This window comes from Equus przewalskii, chromosome X (assembly GCF_037783145.1).
Source record: "Equus przewalskii isolate Varuska chromosome X, EquPr2, whole genome shotgun sequence".
Taxonomy (NCBI): domain Eukaryota; kingdom Metazoa; phylum Chordata; class Mammalia; order Perissodactyla; family Equidae; genus Equus; species Equus przewalskii.
The window spans coordinates 95,383,116-95,403,605 of record NC_091863.1 but is presented as its reverse complement, the minus strand read 5'-3'; the positions used below and the strand labels follow the sequence as shown (position 1 = coordinate 95,403,605).

Sequence of the window (20,490 nt, the reverse complement as noted above, 5' to 3'; positions counted from 1 at the left end):
GCTCTAAGTCATGCGGGGAAACAGTAGAAATCGTCACCTGAATTACTATTATTAGCATGTTCCAGAGACTCAGCAATAAACCCCACCCAAACTGTGCCTTCAGTTTTTGGAAGTGCCATGGAATTTAACTTTAAAAAAAAGAACTCTGAGTTCCTTTAACGACTAACTCTACCCCTAAAATACATCTTATTGAAATAAGCAAGTAATCCTTTCCGTAGGGTCCCTTAAACATTTTAAGTATTTATTTCACTAAGACTTACAGCAAAAAGAAATAGATGATATATACTGCATGCCCCAATCGCTGTTAGGGATTTCTATTTACCTTAGTAACTGAGGCGAGTATTGATAGGTTGTAGAGAAAAGTATAGACCTTATGGCTGTCCTCACTTTATGATTTCCTGTCTTCCCCTGGATCTAGCCCTTTCTCACAGCCTTCAGAAAAGACAAGCATCTGCTCTAGGATTAGAACAGAAACTCTGCATATCAGTCTAACTATTACCCTTTGGAAAACTTAAAAATATATCAGTTCACATTAGTTTAATTTAAACTTTGAGTTAGGACATGTTAAATAAATCATGGGTATCTTAACGTTAACTCAAAATTAATCATCTAGCTTTTACACAGCATGATTAAGACTGCCCTCTGTTGGAAGAGAAGGGGAAAAGTGGAAATTGCAGTGCTATGCGAGTTACCTTGCTATGTTTCTTTTCCCCATATATCTAAAGTGAAACAGACATACTCTAGAAAGAAAAATAATAGCATGTTAGTAAGATATTACCATACTCTGCATTTCAACAAGTGATATTTGAAAACTCATGTTACAAAGAATGATCTATTTAAGTCATAATACAACAACGTATGCTTTGGTATACAGAAATAAATACACACATAACTACCTGTGGGCTTGCCATATTTTATCTTTCTACATTTATTTGCTACAATTACAGTAGCACCAAAAAGCCCCATGTTTTCATATACAATTCTAATGCCATTTAAAAAAATAAACCTGTCAATGCAAATCATCCTTTGTGTTCTATAACGTATCATAGCAAAGATCTCCAGCTTAGTCATTAATACCTAAAAAAGGTTCTTAAGCCCTAAAAATTGGGGCAATTGCTATATTTTTTTTAAGATTTTTATTTTTCCTTTTTCTCTCCAAAGCCCCCTGGTACACAGTTGTATATTTTTAGTTGTGGCATGTGGGACGCCACCTCAGCGTGGCCTAATGAGCGGTGCCATGTCCGTGCCCAGGATCTGAACCGGTGAAACGCTGGGCTGCTGAAGTGGAGTGCACGAACTTAACCACTTGGCCATGGGGCCGGCCCAATTGCTATATTTTTTAATAATAGCATTAAAATACTTCCTATTATTGAAAATCTCAAAAATCCATACAAAAGTAGAGAGCATAGCATACTAAACTCCCACATACCCACCACCCACCAGCTTCAATAATTATCAACTCCTGGTCATTCTTGTTTAACCTCTACCCCAAACAGGTCCCCTGCTCTCCCCTCCACACTCTCGACCTCCTGTATTTTTTGAAGCAAACACCCAACATCATATATTTTATTAGTAAATATTTCATTACAATTAGTTTATTTTTTTTTAATCTTAATTGTTGTTTTGTTTGCTGACTTTTCCTGGAAAATTTTCAAAGACTTTAATAAAATATCTGTTTTGGTAGATATGCACATACAATATCATGTATGTGTGTTATTTACTTAAAAATTTCTTACATTTCATTCAAATTTTTCTTTTAGCTTTGCACTAATGATGTAAAAATAGCTTAGCATATAATACAGGACAACTTCCCACCTCCACCTACAAAAAAGACTAGCTTTTTCCCCAAATGCCTTGGAATAGAAAGAGAGATACACATATATGCTTTTCTGAAGTAGGTAGAATTACTCAGCTCTACAGAAGACCACAAACTATAAATTCCAATCATTTGAGCTGCTCCCTTAAGCCGGCATCTACTCTAAATGAACGATTTAGGACGGCTGATGTCATGCTTAGTTGCCTAGATCACAGAGAGACTCCCACTGGACTGTAAAGACTATTAGCTAGAGCTTTCTATAACATCAAAAGCATTCCATCTCCGTGGTTTTCCACTATGTGTGAAGAACCTGTATGCCAGCCTCTATAATATCAAAATAGCTTAACATTTCCTACATTAGCAAATACGCTGTTGAAAACCGAAAAAAAGGCAATATTTTATTATGTATAAAAGTTAACTTCCCCAAATAAGGGAAAACCTTATCAAAATAAGTTAATATAACTTACTCTAGAAGTACAAGAATGTTTATGAGCTCCTGAGGAGATACTTTATTCCAGTAAGTTAGAAGAGTATCTGAAAATGGAATAAATAAAATGTTAGAGCCTGAATAAAGCAAATAGCATAGTGAATCTCAAAGCACCAATAACAGCTTCAACCGCCATCAATGGCCAACTCTGTTTCATCTAATCTTCCTCTCCGAGCTCACTGTCCAATATACACATTGCATTCTCTTAATTCTAAATATATCATTTAATCTGTAAATATTTCAACTGCAACAATTATTTTTATTTACTTTGTAAACATTCTTTTGGATGGCTTATCCTAATCTTCATACTATCCCTGAAGACAGAAGAAGGAAAGTAGACCCGGGGTTTTCAATCAACTTCCCAAAATTTTATGCAAGATGTGGTGTTTATGTGCATTTTTCTGAAGGGAGGGTCAACTAACTACCTTTGCCTCCTACTCAAAGGGCTCTGTGAACCAGAAAGTTTGAGAACTTGAAACTTTAGAAAAAGAGACAGGTAACTTTTTTTTTCCTCTTTGCCCTTGGAATATAAACTCTGAAGTCCTGGCAATATGTAAACACACACACACTGTTAAAAACAAAATAACAGGCCTAAAAGGAAGTCATTTATGCTAAGCCCCATGTCAACAAACCAAGACTTAACTTATAGTTGCAGCTCTCCCAGAAATGGAACCTTAAACTGGTCAATCAGGAATCATCTGATCAGTACTAGTTAGGTGATCTGCCTGAGAGACTCCTGCCATCCTCCAAAGGAAAGTAACTTTGCAATAACCAACTTGTTTTTCTGCCTAGTATAACTTCCTTGCTTCTACTTCCTTCTGCCCATACGAGTCTTTCATTTTGTATAGCTCCTCAGGGCTCCTTTCTACCTGCTAGATTGGATGCTGCCCCCCCCCCTTTTTTTTTCAAGATTTTTCCTTTTTCTCCCCAAAGTCCCCTGGTACATAGATGTCTATTTTAGTTGTAGGTGCTTCTAGTTGTGGCATGTGGGATGCCGCCTCAGCATGGCTTAATGAGTGGCGCCATAGCCATGCCCAGGACCTGAACTCGCAAAACCCTGGGTCGCTGAAGTGGAGTGTGGGAACGTAAACACTTGGCCATGGGCGGCTGCAGAAATCTAAAGGGAAGAATGCCAGTAGCCAGGCTTTTTCTTTTTTCTTTTTTTGTTAGGAAGATTAGCCCTGAGCTAACATCCGTGCCCATCTTCCTCCACTATATATGTGGGACGCCTGCCAGAGCATGGCTTGACAGGCGGTGCGTAGGTCCACACCCAGCATCGGAACTGTCGAGCCCCAGGCTGCAGAGGCAGGACCTGCGCACTTAACTGCTGCACCAGCAGGCCCAGCGGATGCTGCCCAATTTAAATAGATTTTTGCTCAAATAAACTCTTAAAACTTTTAATATGCCTCACTTTAACAGTATACACACACACACATATATGGAACTATTTCCAATATAAAAGTCTCTAAACCTATCACATATACTTCTCTCTTGACTTCTTTCTTTACTTCCAACACACCCAGTTACCGAGGTTTAAAACAAAAAATTGCTACCACTACACATTCCTTTTTTACCCTACTCAGATATAGCTAACGCTGTCAGCAGATCCTCTTCTAAATGTAAAATGTTGCAGGTATCACAAAAGTAGGCAAATGACCGAATCACCAACCGAGCTGGAGCCTCCGGAAAACACAGACGGAAGACTAGGTAATGCTGGCTATATGGAGGGGTGAGCGCGAGGGAGGAGTGGGGGGCGTTTGACTTTACTTCCAATTGTCTTCAAGACCATGAGTATTGATAGTTTTCAATGATTATAAAATACTGATCATGAAGAATAAAAATGCTACAATCGAGTCAAATTAGATTCGTTTAGAAAATATAAAGCAAGTGGTGACTATCAGTCGTCCGTCCTTCACCCCCTCTTGGGGTGCCTTCCAGTTCTGCGAGCCAGGGCTTACCCAGAAGGCACCGGGTTTCCGGCCTCTCCTCACAGGGCGGCTTGAAGGCGCCATCTTTCCTCTCCGCCGCCCGCTGACTCCTGTCGCCAAAAGGCCGGTACCTCCTTTCCACCAAAAAAACTGGTACCTTCTGTCCATCCCTGAGCCACCCAGCGTTGCCCTGCGCCCTGAGGCAGCTTCGCAAAGGACTCTAAAAGAGGTGAGGGGCTCATCCCTTCCGCGCGGCCCAGCTCTAGTTAACAGCTCCTGCGCCATTTTCGCCGCGGCGGCCGTGCCAAGCCGCTGGCCTGTCTCAACCGTTTCCAGAACCTCAATCGGTGAGACACGATGCAGGCGGGGAACTCGGGTGGAGAAAACAGAGGAGATGGGAAGCAACCTTCCGGAAAAGAGAAATTGCAGCTTAGTGTATCTGATTCGGCATCCGATGATTTTAAAAAAACCTGGCTAGCGCTGAAAGAGCTCCACGACAAGGAGCTCCACCGCATACAGACAAAATTAACCAGTCTGAAGAAACAGCGATTGGCAGACGGAAGGTGGACAGGCTCCACAGCCAAAATTAAAGAGTTAACTGAGCAACAGAAAGTCCTCAGTGGCACCATTCAGGAGTTGCGGGAACAATTAAACGCAAAAACATGTGACCGCTGTTCCATGAATGAAGCCTACAAGAATAAACTACAGCAGGAATTTTATGATGTCCAACAAAAAAATCTTAACTTTATTGCCCAGCTCACTGCAGAAAGGAATAAATTAAGAGAAGAAAATAAAAGGCTTTGTGCAAGCCTAAAATTGAATCAGGAACAGTTTCACCCTACTTTTTCTGATAGTGATGACTTCTTTCCTTGTACTCAAGGGACTATGTCAGTTTTTTCAGTGAGGGATCCTGTGCAAGAACCTCAGGTGCATCTGCCTATCAGAGGACTAAAGCACTCACGTACCGAACAGATGAAATCTGGAGGGAAAAAAGAACAGCAACAAAGTTCAAAGTTTTCAGTTCCATTTTATAGTCAGGAGATCTTTGAGGTGCCAGAGACTTCTTTTGAGAAGACTCCCTCTAACAGCAGTAAGTCTTCTCTAATAATCGATGCCACCCAGAAGTCCCCTGCAAGTTTTCTTTTAATGCCTAAACTTGCCTCTCAAAGGGGCTGTGAATTTCAAGGTATCGCACACCTTCCTGAAGACAAGCGTGGCCAGCCAAAAATGAAACAGCTCGCCGTACAGAAGATGTCCACACCACAGCGTGAAACTCAGCTTGACTTACCCTGGAGCCTTTCCAGTATTTCTACAGGAGAAAACCCACCTGCTCAAATAGTATCTGAAACATCACCGGAAAATATGCCTGATTCTAAGAGAAGCTTATTTCCTCCTGTTACACAGGGTAAGGAAAAGTTCCCTTTAAATATATTTCATTTGGACTATACTTTAAGATCTAGTGGGGAAAGATCAAAAGCTAGTATTGCTGGTGACAACACTGGGTGTTTGATGAGAGGTGGCAATAACCAGACGCCTTGCCCTGAACAGTCAACTTCGGGCAAGAATACTAATGAATATACAGGTGCAGAGTATGGTGCTAGTAAGCCTCCAGATGATACCCAGAGAGTCATTTCAAGATCGACCATAAAGAGAAAAGCCAGGGTGCAGTTACAAAGGAGGAGGATGTAGCTTTCTCCCTCCCTCTCTCTTAAGGAAACTTTCTTTTACAAAGAGGACAGTCTTCCTGTCAATTCAGACTGTAACTGATAACCCCAGACTTTGATTCCATTTCTCAGGATATAATAAGGCAATGAGACCTAAAAAAATTTTGGCGAATGACTAAGACTTTGAAACACTAAATTATTGCCAGTTAATAAAATACAGCCGCAAATAGAAAAGGAAACTCATTCTTCAGAATCCCTCTACTTCCATCTAAAAGCATAGAGGTCTACCATCTTTTTGTTGAAATTGTTACTACTGCTTATGAACTAATAACAGAAAGCCAAGAGAGGACCTGAAGGGCATGGACTTGTAAGACTTCAACATTTAAACAGATATAGAGTGACTAAAATAAAATACTGGACAAGACAAGGTAACTGGAGTACATCCATTGAGAAGAATCCAGAAGCAGATATTTTTCATAATAAAACGACTATGACTTTACACATACCATACAGCATGGACTTGTAAGACTTCAACATTTAAACAGATATAGAGTGACTAAAATAAAATACTGGACAAGACAAGGTAACTGGAGTACATCCATTGAGAAGAATCCAGAAGCAGATATTTTTCATAATAAAACGACTATGACTTTACACATACCATACAGCATGACTTTAAATATACAAAAGATAAAGAAGATATGTGACACAGACTGTATACTAGTTATTCAAAGCACGCTTTTAAAAATCAAAAAGCAAGAGCAAAAGAAAGAAAAACCTAATTAACAAAGACCAAATATTTAGCAAGCAAGGTCAACATTTACAAGAAGAGAAGCAACTATGAAGTTCTCAAGAAACAAAGCAGTTATGGTTTTACCCATGACATAAGAAAAGCAGCCAGGGGCCTGTCACTGGTTATCACGGTATATGGTGTGTGTGTGTATGTGTGCGTGCGTACGTGTGTACCGGAGCGGAGAACTAGTCAACAATATATCTTCCCCTCCTCTTTTCTCTCCCCCAGCTTGTCATTGGTTATCACGGTATATGGTGTGTGTGTGTGTGTGTGTGTATGCGTGCGTACGTGTGTACTGGAGTGGAGAACTAGTCACCAATATATCTTCCCCTCCTCTTTGCTCTCCCCCCTCCAATCTTTCTTTCCCTGGGCTGTGGTGGTATTCAACTACTTTCTTTCCAGCTTTTTTTTTTTTTTTGGCAGGAGAAGATTCACCCTAAGCAAACATCTGTTGCTAACCTTCCTCCTTTTTTGTTTTCCTTCCTTTTTCCACCCCAAAGCCCCAATACATAGTTGTGTATATTTGTGAGTTCTCTGGTTATTTTGTTTGAGCTGCCACCAAGCATGGCTCCTGGCAGACCAGTGGTGTGGTTCTACACCCAGGAACCAAACCCAGCCTGCTGAAGCAGAGCATGCCAAATTTGAACCACTAGGCTATCAGGGCTGGCTCTCTTTCTCTTTGTTCCTGTGTCTCTTGGGCGTTTTTTTTTAAAACAAATTTATTGAGAGAATTTATGTACCTAAAACTTACTCATTTATTAAATAGTGCACAATACAATAGTTTATAGTATATTCAAAGAGTTATAAAACCATCACCACAGTTTTAAAATATTTTCATCACCCTAGAAAGAAACCCTATACACATTAGCAGTCACTTTCCACATTCCCCTACTTTTCACCGCATAGGAAGATAAACAATGAGCTGTGGCTGTAGTTGTTAAGTGATCCATTATCTCCTGGAATGAAATATCACCAGGGTGGAAAATGATCTCCCTTTATGGGTTTCTTTCCCAAAACATGAAGGCCCATCACACAGCTTCAATATAGTCTTTGACTTTTATTCCAAATCATACATTCTTAGAACTTAAAGATTCTAGTTATTTTTTACTGTTATTAATTTACTAATGTTCTTTAGAATTTATTATTCATATTTAGCGATTGATTTCTCTTAATGTCTCTCTAGCTGGTTAACTATCAACTTATTTTATGTTTTTATATCCAGCATTATTACAAAAAAGATTTATTTTACTAAATGTTAATTGCTTTAAAACAAAAAATAGATTTTAAGTAAAATATAATAATTATGATGATTGGAACCCAGGTGCTTTTATGTTGTTCATTCTTGCATGCATTTTTTTTTGAGCAAAAATATTGAGAAAAGGAAGAAGAGGGAGGGAATTGTGTAAGTAAATGTGGTATTTGTGAATAAGATAACTTTGTGATTTTACTTCCAGAGGACATGCAGTTTATGGAAATGCTTTGGTTATGTTCTATCATATGAAGAGGAACTGTAATGCTAGTAAATAATGTAATTATACAGCAAGGGGGAGAAAAGCTTGAAAAAGAACCTGACATCATACAATACCACATAGTGCTGCAGAGACAACCGTGGCATCCTCACCCTCAGAGAACCCTTCCTGTCTTTTTGTTTGCTTCTGTTTTTCCAAATCCTGGGTCAAATAAAGGCTAAAGCATTAAATATGACTTCCGGTTATTATTTCCTTCTGTTTACATTGGTCATTTAATGCATTATATGCTCTGCATGAAAAAATGCTTCAAAAACAATTGCCTCATTTTAGAAATTAATTTCTAAATTTTTAAAAAAATTATTTCAAAGAAATGACCAAAATGAACCTATTTTAAGTTCAAATACAGGAACATTTTAAGGTCAGAGTCTTCAACGATCTGCTTCTAGTGTGTATGTGTTCTCCATAGAGGTGATGGTCAGATATTTGTTGCACGAACCTATGAACCTGTGAGGGTGGACGTCTAGTAGAGTCCATGCTTAATATGCTGGTAACTCACCTTCAGAAATCATTTTCACTATATACAGGTAGCACATCAGGAGGCTTCTGATTTCATACTGATCCAGTCGGTTATACTGGGATACACTACTCCTTGTAGAACTCTGTCGGGTCTGTAATAGAAAGACAGAAGGTTTGTGAAACAATATTGGTACTATAGTTTTCCATAGCCTTTAACTCAATAATTACTTTTATCATTAGTCCTGTTTAGAAAAATTCTAAGCTTAAATCCAAATTTTACATCACACTTGGAAGGTAAGTGGGCTCAAATCATTGCTACTGCACCGAGTAATATCACTGGAAATTACCTTGGGGTCGTCTTCAAGATACGGCCATGAATACTGTGTATGTTTCATTCCCATAGGTTCTGTGTTTTAGCAGTAAAAATTTTAAATAACTGTATGTGGCTATTCCAGGAAAAATAGCTTTTACATGGAGGAGGAATTTAAGGTACATGGAAGCATAAGAAACATTTTAAACTCTTTAATTTAAATCTCTCAGAGTTTATTAAAATCCAGCCTCCAAATAAGAGGTCAGAAAGTCTATATAAAAAAGGGCTAATAATATTACAATTACATTAAAGAGGACCCAGTAATACTTCAAAAGCAAAGCCTCTACAATATAGTGATGTTCCTATTATTTAATGATTTTTGTTAAAATATCAGTTGTTAAGCAGGACAAGATCTGACTTATTTGGGAATTTATATGAATAGAGTAATAATAATCTCCTAAAGAATTTACCCTTGTTAAAAACCAGTACTTTCAGTTGAGCTAAACTGGCTGGAGATATACATTATATATGATTTACTAAGAATGAACTTTCACTTGGAGCAAAACATCTAGGTTCTGAATGCTTGTTAGCTGTGTGACTACTAACAAGTCATTCAGCCTCTTTGTCCTTTATTTGCTTTACCTGTGACAGTGTCTGTTGTCATAATTCTAAATGGTGTGAAACAGGACCCTCTGTGGATAAATTACTATTTACGCAAAGGCTCAAGGTATAAGTATAGTCCACTGCTTCTCAAGGGAGTGTTCCCACCCAGCAGCATCAGCACCACCTGGGAACTTAGAAATCTAAATTAGCAGGCCCCGTCCCAGACGGACTGAATCAGAAACTCCAGGGGTGAGGCTCAGCCACCTCTTTTTATTAAGACCCGCAGGTGATTCTGATGCACACTGAGAGCACCATGATTTAAGGAGGGAAAGTGCCGGAATTAGGAAGCCTGGGTTCAGGTCTGGGCCTGCCATAGCTGTGTTGTTGTCCTAAGTCCCAATTCCAGTTTTCATTTGTAAATTGAGAGTTAGAATTTATTATTTTTATAGACCTTCTAGCTCTAATTTTATATGATTCTATGATTTTACATAGCAGCGTAACAAGGCTTTACTGCTCTAAAATGAGGTTTCTCTGTCTGAAGGCAGACATATCCCAAATTTTAGGGTTAGGTTTGAAACAATTTGATTGAAGAATTAGAGAATATACTCCTAATAAGTGATGCTAGGATGCTGAGATATCAATCTGGGGACCTAGATATTTTTTTCTCCCATGTTAATGTCATTACTCTATTACAAAAGAATGAAAGGCTGAATCGATCCTGCCAGAAGTGATTTAAGTGACAAGGTACATGAGACATTTTAAACTTGAACCTTCCCTCTCTAGAACAGGTTACAGTGTGCTAAGGTTAAAAGAGGTATTCAAAGTTAGAACTCTTCAAGATGAATGCCTTATCCTCTACAAACAGTTTCAGATATCCAAGTAGCAGCTGCCAGGATAGGAAGGAACTGCTACAACATCGAAGAATTATGGGATGCTTCTTACAGATCCAGGATGGACTACAGGAGAGTAGAAAGCTGCTTATTTATATAAAGAGACAGATTGTTGTAGCCTAACACAGCATGACGGTTATCCTCTATATTTAGGTTCTTACATTTTCACCAGTGCTGCCCTGATCTGGAAATCCTATTACTCCTTCTGGGATGAGGGAACCTCTGGAATCTTCCCTCTTAATTCCATGTCCATTTTGAAAAGACCCATAAGCTAGAAAAAAGCCAAGTGCTTGTTAGCAACAGGAGGAACTGTCAAAAATATTTTTAACAACAAGTAGGTTAACTTAAGTAAAGATATATTTTAGGGAATAGAGCTTGCTCACCTAAAGTGTGAAGTTTATATATTGTATCAAAATGCCATAAGAAGCCAAATAAAGGGTAAGCAATTGTCTGCTTCTCGAAAACTTTACTATGTATGAAACTACAAGAAACTAAGCCACACAATTTGAGAGTTAATTTTATAGATAAGGATACTTGGGTCCAGAAAAGGAAAGTGTCTTGTCCAAGATTGGAGACAGATAAGAGGATTGGAAACCAGTGTTTTTCTCATTATCATCTATTTTCTCAGTATACCAAGCTACATTTTAAACAAGCTTAGACAAGGACACCTAAGCAAAGAAATGTGGCTGCAAGTATGAGTCAGATTTTAATTAAACTTTAGTAGAGGTCAGGCTACATATAGTTTTTATTATGAAATATTTCAAAAATACCAAGAAGTACAGGGTACATTTCTAAACAGCCATGTAACACAGAATCTTTAAAAGACTTAATTACCGGTGTCTTTGTCAGTGCTCAGACTCCCTCTGTTTGTAGGTGAAGTGAAGCCACATGCAAACTCATCCCTGGATGCCTGTAACACAATGTGATATCTCTGTCATTTAACCAAATTTGTACACGAGGATAAGAAGTCGGAATTGACAGAATGAGATGTACACTGATTTGGAACAAAGCTCACTGTGAAAGTCTCAATCAGCTATCAGTATTGGTATTCAGGTGACATCTCTTCAAAAAATCGGGACTAGCATACAGTTGTAACCATGACCTCTGGCCAAATGACATAACTCTAGATGGCCGACAAAAGCTGCAGCTGGTGCAGTCTAAACATGGTTCAGTTCTCCTCCTTGGAACCAGGGGCAATGCTAGAAGGAGGGGTGTGACCAGAAGCCCTAGGTGAACCTGAGCTGCAAAAGAAAGAACAGACAACTGAAACATTTCCAAATACCGCTGTCAAGTGCAGAGTGAGCATAAGCATGAGCTCCTGTGTTTGTGAGGAAAGACCAGCCTGACAGCCAGATAGGCGATGCAGCATCCACACTGAACTGGTCCACAGGATCATGATTGGGAGCTCCAGGCAATCGAACCATCAGGGAGACGTAGAAACAGCTTACTCAGGAACCCAGGGCAGGGCAGGCTTGACAAATCAACTGGGACATTTGATAGGGGGAATTTCCAAAGGAAGCCAGAAAGGACACAGCTTAACCTGCCCCCCAACAATGTGACACAGCTACTGCAAGTGTGAAGGTGATCTTGGTCCATAAAGAACATGGGGTGTGGGTGGGGTGGGAGTTCATAGTTCCACTGGGCAGACTATAAAGTATACAGTTCTGAGCACCACATTTTAATAGGGTCACTGGTAAAATGGAGCATATTCAGAAGAGTGTAACCAAGAACGCAGGTCAAGGGTTTGGAATGACAAATGAGAAAGTGGAGAAATCTGGCTTGGAGAAAAATTTAGAAGGCACATACGGAAGGGGTAACATGTGGAGGTGGGAACAGATGTGCTCTAGGTATCTCTTGAAGGCAAAACCAGGATAAGTGGATAGAAAACCTTTTGGGTCAAATGTGAGAAGGAAAGTTTTAATCACACAATGGCAAAAGGTTGTTTTGCCAAATGGGAGACTAAGCACCTTCAAAGTTCCTTTCAACTCTAAGATTCTAAGGGGAGAAAAAAAGCACAGATCAATTGTGATGAGCTAAAAGTGACTCACCAAGAAGCGGTGAAAGGAGGCTGCCAAGGGACGGGAGAAGCAAAGGAATACAGCTTAATCCCCGGTGCCTAGCCTTCTGGAAGTCAAGACTCTTTTGTTCAGTTTCACGTTGAATAAATATATGAAGGCACAGAACAACTGCAAAGCTTAAAAATCAAACACTGGGTACAAGGGAGTCCGGGTGTTCTCTCTGACCCAGTTACTCAAAGTCTGGTCCTTGGACCAGAAGCAGCCAAAAGCTTATTAGAAACACAGAATTTCAAGCTCCACTCCAGGCCTACTGCTTAGAATCTGCGTTGTGACAAATCCCTGAGGTGATTCATGTGCACATTACAGATCGAGAAGTACTGCTCTAGGAAAAGCGTAAATGGAAAAATGGAGTCGAAAGTGAACTATTAAGATTGAGACCAGATAGTATATGACCCCAATTCCAAAGATATTCAATAAAACAAGATAAAACACCAACAGAAACACATTACTACTTACAGAATTCGGCATGGCTGCACAAGAATACAAGGTGTCGCGACCTGCTAATCGCTGTATATTTTCCAAAAGCAGTCCAACAAATGGGAGGTATAATTGTGCTATTTTGGCTTGCTGGTTCTGAAAAATAATCATCAAAAGCTTAATTGGTATATAATACTTATGTATTACAAATAAAGTTGGCTCCATGTATCACTTTAAAGACTAAAAGCAGGCTAACATCCATAGCAAATTAGTGAAGCATGAGTCTATTTACATTTATAGTCTCAAAACTAATAACCAGGGAAGTGTGTTGGTATTTGGATTTATACACGATATAGAGACAAATCATATCCCTCAAACATAACTACCTAAAATAAAAGGCAAAAGTTTATTTTTTTAAATAGCAGTTGACTTATAAAGCAAATCATATTAGTCCCGTTCTTTAACCCCAGTGAGGGTTGAGTTTCACAAGATCAGGGACCCTGTCTGTCTTATTCACTACTTCATCCCCAGTGCCTGGGTACAGAGCAGATGGTCAATACACATTAGCTGAATGAATGAATAAATGGAAGAAGTGAAAAAATGGTGATTACTATATTCATTCAAGGAACAGTTTTTGTTTTGATTAAAGCTGCAATTAAAGTAATGTGATCTTGGCCCCCTAAATCAATTACAAGACATGGGAGAGGGGCCAGCCCGCTGGCGCAGCGGTTAAGTGCGCACATTGCACTTTGGCAGCCCAGGGTTCACCGGTTCGGATCCTGGGTGCGGACATGGCACCGCCTGGCATGCCATGCTGTGGTAGGCATCCAACATATAATGTAGAGGAAGATGGGCATGGATGTTAGCTCAGGGCCGGTCTTCCTCAGCGAAAAGAGGAAGATTGGCAGCAGTTAGCTCAGGGCTAATCTTCCTCCAAAAAAAAAAAAAGACTTGGGAGATCTGAGATATTTGTAAATATGTAGATAAAGCTGGCCACTAGTAGTGTTAATTAATGCAGTACCTCTTACACATATTATTTTCTCAGCTATAGACATTCCACTACTAGGGCACAGTGGTCAATCTACAGAAAGTATATCAATAGTATCTCATAGCTACTTTAATTTGCATTTATTCTAGAGGTTGAACGCTTTTTCTTATGTCACTTGGCCGTTTGCACTTTCTCGTTTGTGAATTTCAGGAACCCCTCTTAATGGACTTACTTCTATCATATAAGCCTATCAATAATAGTCTCTAGCAATGTGAGATTCTGCTTCAGCAGGTCTGGGCTGGGCCCCAGGAATCTGCCCCAAGTGATAGTGACGTACACAGGGAGGTTTGAGAAGCACTGATCTAGTCCATCTAGTCCAACTTCCTGTCCGCGGCAGGAATGGCCCTTACCTGCATCCCTGACAAATGGTTAGTTTTTAAACTTCTTAAACATGCCAGCCCTTTCACAGGTTCTGTTAGAAAGGGAGTCCTTTAGCTGATTTACTCCTTGTAAGTTCTCCCTGCTAGATACAGCTCTGCCCTTTGGAACTACAAAGAGTAAGCCTACTTCCACTATTACATGGCAACCCTTTAAATATTTGAAGACAGTTACCATGAATTGTCTTAATTCACTCTTCACAAGGCTTAATAGCCCTTATTACTTTTTTTTATTCTTCACATGGTTTTGGTTTCAAGATTTTTCACCATCGTGATCATCCTTTTCTGATGGTCCTCTAATTTTTCGGCGTCCCACTTAAGATTCGAGAGGCAGTATAGTCTAGTAGTTAAGAGCATTAAGAGCACAGATTTTGGATTTTAGACACACATGAATTCCAGATCTCCCATTACTAGTTACTTGATTGTGATCAAGTCACTTAACCACGGTTTTCTCTTTGGTAAAATGGGGATAATAATTATGATATTAATTTATGTGAGGAGTTTAATACAGTGACTGACATAAAGTAAGTCCTCGATAAATTTTAGCTGCTATTATTAATATTATAGCTTCTAGATGGGGGTCCATTTTAGTTCCAATAGTGAGTGATCACTGGGGAAGGAGGTACTGCAGTGTCTCAGGTGAACACAACACAGGAAAACGTAGAGTCAGTGCAAAATACATTAAAAGTTTTGCCAGCACAAAAGACAAAAAACAACCTAAGAATCTATTAATAGAAGACAGGATAGATAAATAAGATGTGTCCATATGATGGAATACTATGCAGATTTTCTTTAAGTTTGGTAGATCTAATGTTCAGGATGTATTAAATGAAAAAAGAAAAACTGCATTATGGTTCCATTATACATACATTACATACAGGCTTGTGCATGCATAAAATAGAAGTGTATATGAGAAACTGATAACACTAACTGCTTCTAGAGAGATGAATTGGGGCATGGAGGTAAGGCATGGTAGAGAGGGTTTTTTGTTTGTTTTTTTTTTACCACGTACGTGGATTACTTTAAAAAATAAAAAAAAGGGACAAAGACTTGCCCACCGTCCAAGTTGAAATTTTAGTTCCTAGGTGTCGACATTACTTGCAGCGAGTACAGCAACTGCCACAGACCCCAGGGCAAATGTTAGACACTGGACATTCCTGTTCTGAATAGGAAAGATGTCTCATGGTAATTATAAAAGCAGGGAGATCTCCCAAAGCAGTTTATGAGAAGCACACAATAGGGGCCAGTGACACCTCCAGAATTTCATTACAGGACGGGCTGAGGAAAGGCAATATAGTTGGGGGCACAGGAGCGACTAGAGGGTCTAGTCTCAAGGCAGCCTTTTAATAGGAAGCATTTTTTTCTTGACTGTCTATTTATTTGGGGTCACTTTGAGAGACCTGATGGAAATTATGGGGGCTTAAAGCTCCTCTCTCTACCCACACCTTGGCATCATCATTAATGGTGAGCCTGTTTTACTTGAATCTATCTGACAAATGACCTCTTACTCAGGCCACCTGTGAACTCTGCACCAGGGACAGGATAATTTACATCCACGTCCAATGTACTAGAACTGAAGCTTTGGCTAACCAGGCCCATGAAGCAAACAAAGTTCTACTGGAGAGAACACCTGTCTGACACTTTTGAACAAAGAGGAAAGGGCTTTAGAGGTCGCCGAAAGGATAACGAGCTTGGCATTTCAATCTTTCCCATAGTTTAAAACCTCAAACACTCAAATAGGCATAGTGTTTAACTTACTGACAGGTAACAATAGCTCTGTGTGTGTGTGTGTGTACATATACTGCTCTCAGAATTTAAGAAAATAAATAATGCCCAAATATGTGACATAAAATATTTAAAATTCCACCTCTAGGTTAGACACTAGTGAAATTCCATTTTCCTTCACTTTCATCTGAAGAGGCAGGGGGAAAAATACGACTTCCTGCTCCAGGGAGGGCAAGTTCATTTTGTACTTTCCCGTGACTCCTTTGAAATCATGGCTAAAGGCATTCTCCTCCACATCACATAAGATCCTTTTCCCCACCACTAGGCATAAGCAGTAGTTAACTGGAACCCAGTGGTAACTGGCATTTTTAAACGTTTGACAAAGCTTGGTTAGAATGGATGACTTTTAAGATATCTTTTCATGAGATACATTTTACCAGTTAACTTGTGTGAAGTCAATATCAACACTCATGAAGAAGAAAATGGCACATAATAGAGCAAACTATACTAAGTGGGAGGATGTTATAGTTATAATGTGACAAAAACAATGCAAACTGCAGTAAGAAAGAAATAACACCTTAAGGCTAAGAAGAGTAAATCTACTTTAGGATAGAATCACATGAAGAAAACTAGCAAAATTTGTAAGTAAAAAAAAAAAAAATCTTCTGGGCCAGCCCTGGTGGCCCAGTGGTTAAGTTTGGCACACTCCACTTTGGTGGCCTGGGTTTGGTTCCCGGGTATGGACCTACATCACTTGTCTGTCAGTGGCCATGCTGTGGCAGCTGCTCACATACAAAAAGAGGAAGATTGGCAGTGGTTATTAGTTCAGGGTGAATCTTCCTCAGCAAAAAAAAAAAAAAAAAAAAGTCTTTGTAATTAAAGAAATATAGCTGAACGTAGCTGACAAGGCACTTTCTGTTTATTAAGGACAAATGGGAATACTGTAGAAAAAATAAAATCCATCTCCAAGTCAGCTTTCCAAAGTGATTATAATAATAAATGATATCATAATTTTATTTATATTTGAATGTAAAAACAAAGGGACAAATTATTAACTATGAAACAGTACGATGTTACTTGAGCCATTTGATACCAGGCAAGTAAGTTAGGTTATTCTAAATCCATCCAGTTTGCAGTCTACTTTTTCTAGCCCACAGGATTTAACATTAATAAGATTTGAATAGCTATGTTAAAGGTGCAGCAAATAACAACTGCAGCTGTGGCCTTCACACATAGACAATGTATAATGTGTGTAAGGTTTATAGCCACATCCAATCTTTTCAGTAAGAAGAAAAACTTCACATTACATAGTTTATAGTTGACATGCTTGACATGCTTATTAATCACTTAATAATCAATAATATATTTAGGGATATATATTTAAGGATATATCTTAAGGTATGTATCTGAAAGAGTACACATGGCTACAACTGTATATTTTAAAAATCATAATTAGTTTATGTAACAAATCACGAAGCAGTGTTGTTCTTTAAATATGATTTGAGAAACCAGTGTTTTTCTTCAACAGTTAACTGAAAAGTATTTTTAAAACTTAATCATCTGAAACGGAAGCAAACCTTATTTGTAAAAATGCTTTCATCAATGCTCGTATTATGTTCCTTACTGAAAACTTTAATATAAAATCTTAGCAGAAATTTACTAATGCGATACTGATGACGGCATGTACATCCTTACCTTGTGCTGGTATCTAGTGTCAAATGCGTGTTTTATCAAAAGATTCTTTATGACAGAGATAGCTGTATATCTGATCTCATAATTGTCTTGAAGAGCAATGGAGGTTTCCCTCAAAAGCAGACCGACCAAGAAGTGATGCTTGCAGTACTCATCTGATAGACTATATTCAAGATTTGAATCTGCAGTACAATGAAATTTAAAACTCATTTATAAAAATATTCAAAAATTACTTTAACATTAAAATACTATACTTATTCTTTAGTAATATGTGATCATGCTAGCAAGAGTGATAATTTTATTATTAATGGGTCTAACCAATTCTTGTATCATATGGAATGAGCATGCAAAAATTCACTAGACAGGGGCATTCATAACTAGGACTAGATGATAGCCTCAACGACAATTTCAGTTGGTAACATAGTCCCCAAGTTCTTCTTAACTCTTAGAAATCTTACGATAGGACCAAGAATGAAAGAATTCTATATTTGACAATGTCTTAACACATTTCTTTATATCTGAAGAGATTCAGTTACAACTACAAATTTGAGTAATTCTATACAATACTTGATTTACTTATGTAGAAAAAGGAAGAGAAACTAGATAACTGAATCATTCTAACAGTATTAACTATTGAATGTTTCAGTAAACCTTACATATTGGCCCAAATACAATGGGACACAAGAACAAAAGGAAAAAACAGCCTCATCTCACTCCAATTCATCATCACACAAATACAAATCTTTTATTTCATAAAGTCACCAATTCAAACTATGCCTTTCACTGCATTTTACATCCTCAGTCCATCTGAAATCCCAGCTGCTAATATCCTGGTTGGGCCTTGTCTTATAGCTACTCAGAAGGGATTGTGATCAATTTTACTAATTTCCACAGATTTCTACTGTATTTATTTCCTCTCCCCTACCATTTAACTCAATTAGGCCATAAAGCTGAAGGACATGTTTTCTATTTCGCTTTCGGCCTCTTCAGCACTTAATATAATACTACGTGTTCAGTTAGCACTTAACAAATGCTGTGAGTAGTCAGACTTAATCCTAAATCCTGATATCTGTCCACCCCTTCTTTGCCCTGACTCCCTCATGGCTATCGATAAATACTGGGGGAAGCATTTGAGCTATACATGCTCTGAATCTAATAAGTGGGTGGTTCAATAGGGTGCTTGGGTTTTGAAGTATTTTCTCTCCATTTTCACTGGCTGTAATTCCATCACTAACACCACTGCTCAGCAGATACTCCCCTAGAGACAAAGGCAGCTGGATTTTCTCCTTGCCATTGGCCACGCTCTTTTGTGAATCCCAACCACTTTCCATGCACAAGGGCCAGTACTGACCAAGCCAGGTGGCCTTATCTGGGTAGATTTTGAGATGGTAGTAAGTTTTCCACTTCAGTGATTTGAATAAATCCAATCTGTTCATCCACACCTTCAAAACTGTGGCCTAGCAGTCATTAAACAGGGTCAGAGAGAAGGGAGGCAAGCCTGGGAGAGATGACACCCACTTAAAGAACAGATACCCTCCAGCCCCCATGCTGGCTAGAGCTGGAACTTGTTTTCTGAGGGTGATGTGATAAAGCTAATTCCTCTCACAACGCTCAAGCTGATTGTAAAAGTAAACACACCGCCTCCTAGGTTTTCTGGGTACATGAACTAAAGCCTCATTTTGGCTAGGGAGGATTTGAAAAGCAAACAAAGCCCCCGTCCATCTTAGCCATTCATCAAATCAATTGTTTTTAAAGACAGCAAACTACTTTAGAGTGAACCGAGTTAAACCTACCTACTGAAGTCAAACGGTCCACCGCAAATGAAAAAAAATCTAATTAATATGTGAAAAGAAAAGGGACAAATAAAAAACATAGTAACATAAGAATAGTGCTAGACAAACAAAGCATTCAATACAACTAGCAATGGAGATAACTGAAGGCATTTCATTAAATCAGTACATATATATTACTCTGTTATTCTGCCCTTATATTTCTCTTTTGATGCTCCTTTCAGCAAAAATGCATTTATATAGTTTTTTCTAAATTTAGTCTGATATAAGAGCCCAAACACTACTATGGAGCGCAATTTTACTGGTATCTGACATGGGCGTTTAAGCAGCAATCTATGTAACATACACCATTTCTTCATACTACAAATATCACCACTGACACTATGACGGAAATGCAGAATATCATTAATGAATCTATCTTCGGAGAGTAACAATTCTGAGATATCTTTAAGATGACAGGTTTAACCAGAAAACAATACACTATCCTAGCACTAGCAAAAAAGGGAAAATGAGTCCAAGTGATGGAAAATGCAAATACATACCTTGAACTCGTTGAAGTTTAGGTTTTGCAAATGCCATTGGCAAGTTCAGAGGAATGTAATGTTCGTGATTGCAAATCGTTTGCAGAAATTCAAACTTGTATTCAGCCAGAACCTAAATGGCAAGAAATTATACATTAATTCATATTTGGTAGGCTTTGGCTATTTTAATAATTAAATACAGGGCAAAACTTTTTACAACAGAAGTGTTTCGTATTCTAAGCATACTTTGAGATGGGACCTGTGCAGGAAAGAGTTAAGATAGCAGGCCCAAGACTGCTCTCTTTAAAAGGGCCTACTTGCAAGACTGGTCGTTGGCTGGTATTTGGGAAATTGGACTTTGAAAGG

At 38.7% G+C, this 20,490-nt stretch overlaps 2 protein-coding genes across 7 annotated transcripts in view; one reads left to right on the top strand and one right to left on the bottom strand.

Moving 5' to 3' along the window:
• DOCK11 (dedicator of cytokinesis 11) overlaps window positions 1-20,490 on the bottom strand; it is a 180,606-nt gene that overhangs the window by 54,531 nt on the left and 105,585 nt on the right. For 3 of the 5 annotated variants that reach the window (XM_070604660.1, XM_070604664.1, XM_070604665.1), the window contains 9 exons: window positions 20,146-20,257; window positions 19,607-19,645; window positions 17,817-17,995; window positions 13,011-13,127; window positions 11,311-11,386; window positions 10,638-10,747; window positions 8,714-8,825; window positions 2,284-2,350; window positions 693-740 (listed from right to left, as the gene is read on the bottom strand). In XM_070604660.1, coding sequence (XP_070460761.1) covers window positions 693-740; window positions 2,284-2,350; window positions 8,714-8,825; window positions 10,638-10,747; window positions 11,311-11,386; window positions 13,011-13,127; window positions 17,817-17,995; window positions 19,607-19,645; window positions 20,146-20,257 — 860 coding nt within the window. The remainder of the gene's footprint in view (window positions 1-692; window positions 741-2,283; window positions 2,351-8,713; window positions 8,826-10,637; window positions 10,748-11,310; window positions 11,387-13,010; window positions 13,128-17,816; window positions 17,996-19,606; window positions 19,646-20,145; window positions 20,258-20,490) is intronic. The other 2 variants (XM_070604663.1, XM_070604666.1) reach the window with 1 other exon arrangement.
• LOC139081029 (DNA endonuclease RBBP8-like) lies at window positions 3,478-8,392 on the top strand. 2 transcript variants are annotated; one of them, XR_011535974.1, is made up of 2 exons: window positions 3,478-6,818; window positions 8,143-8,392. XR_011535974.1 is itself a non-coding variant. In XM_070604667.1 (2 exons), the coding sequence occupies exons 1-2, from the start codon at window positions 4,589-4,591 to the stop codon at window positions 8,187-8,189; spliced, it is 1,095 nt and encodes a 364-aa protein (XP_070460768.1). In that variant the 5' UTR covers window positions 3,478-4,588; the 3' UTR covers window positions 8,190-8,392. The 2 variants fall into 2 exon arrangements, 1 of the variants encoding a protein (XP_070460768.1); XM_070604667.1 differs by having other exon boundaries at window positions 3,478-5,636.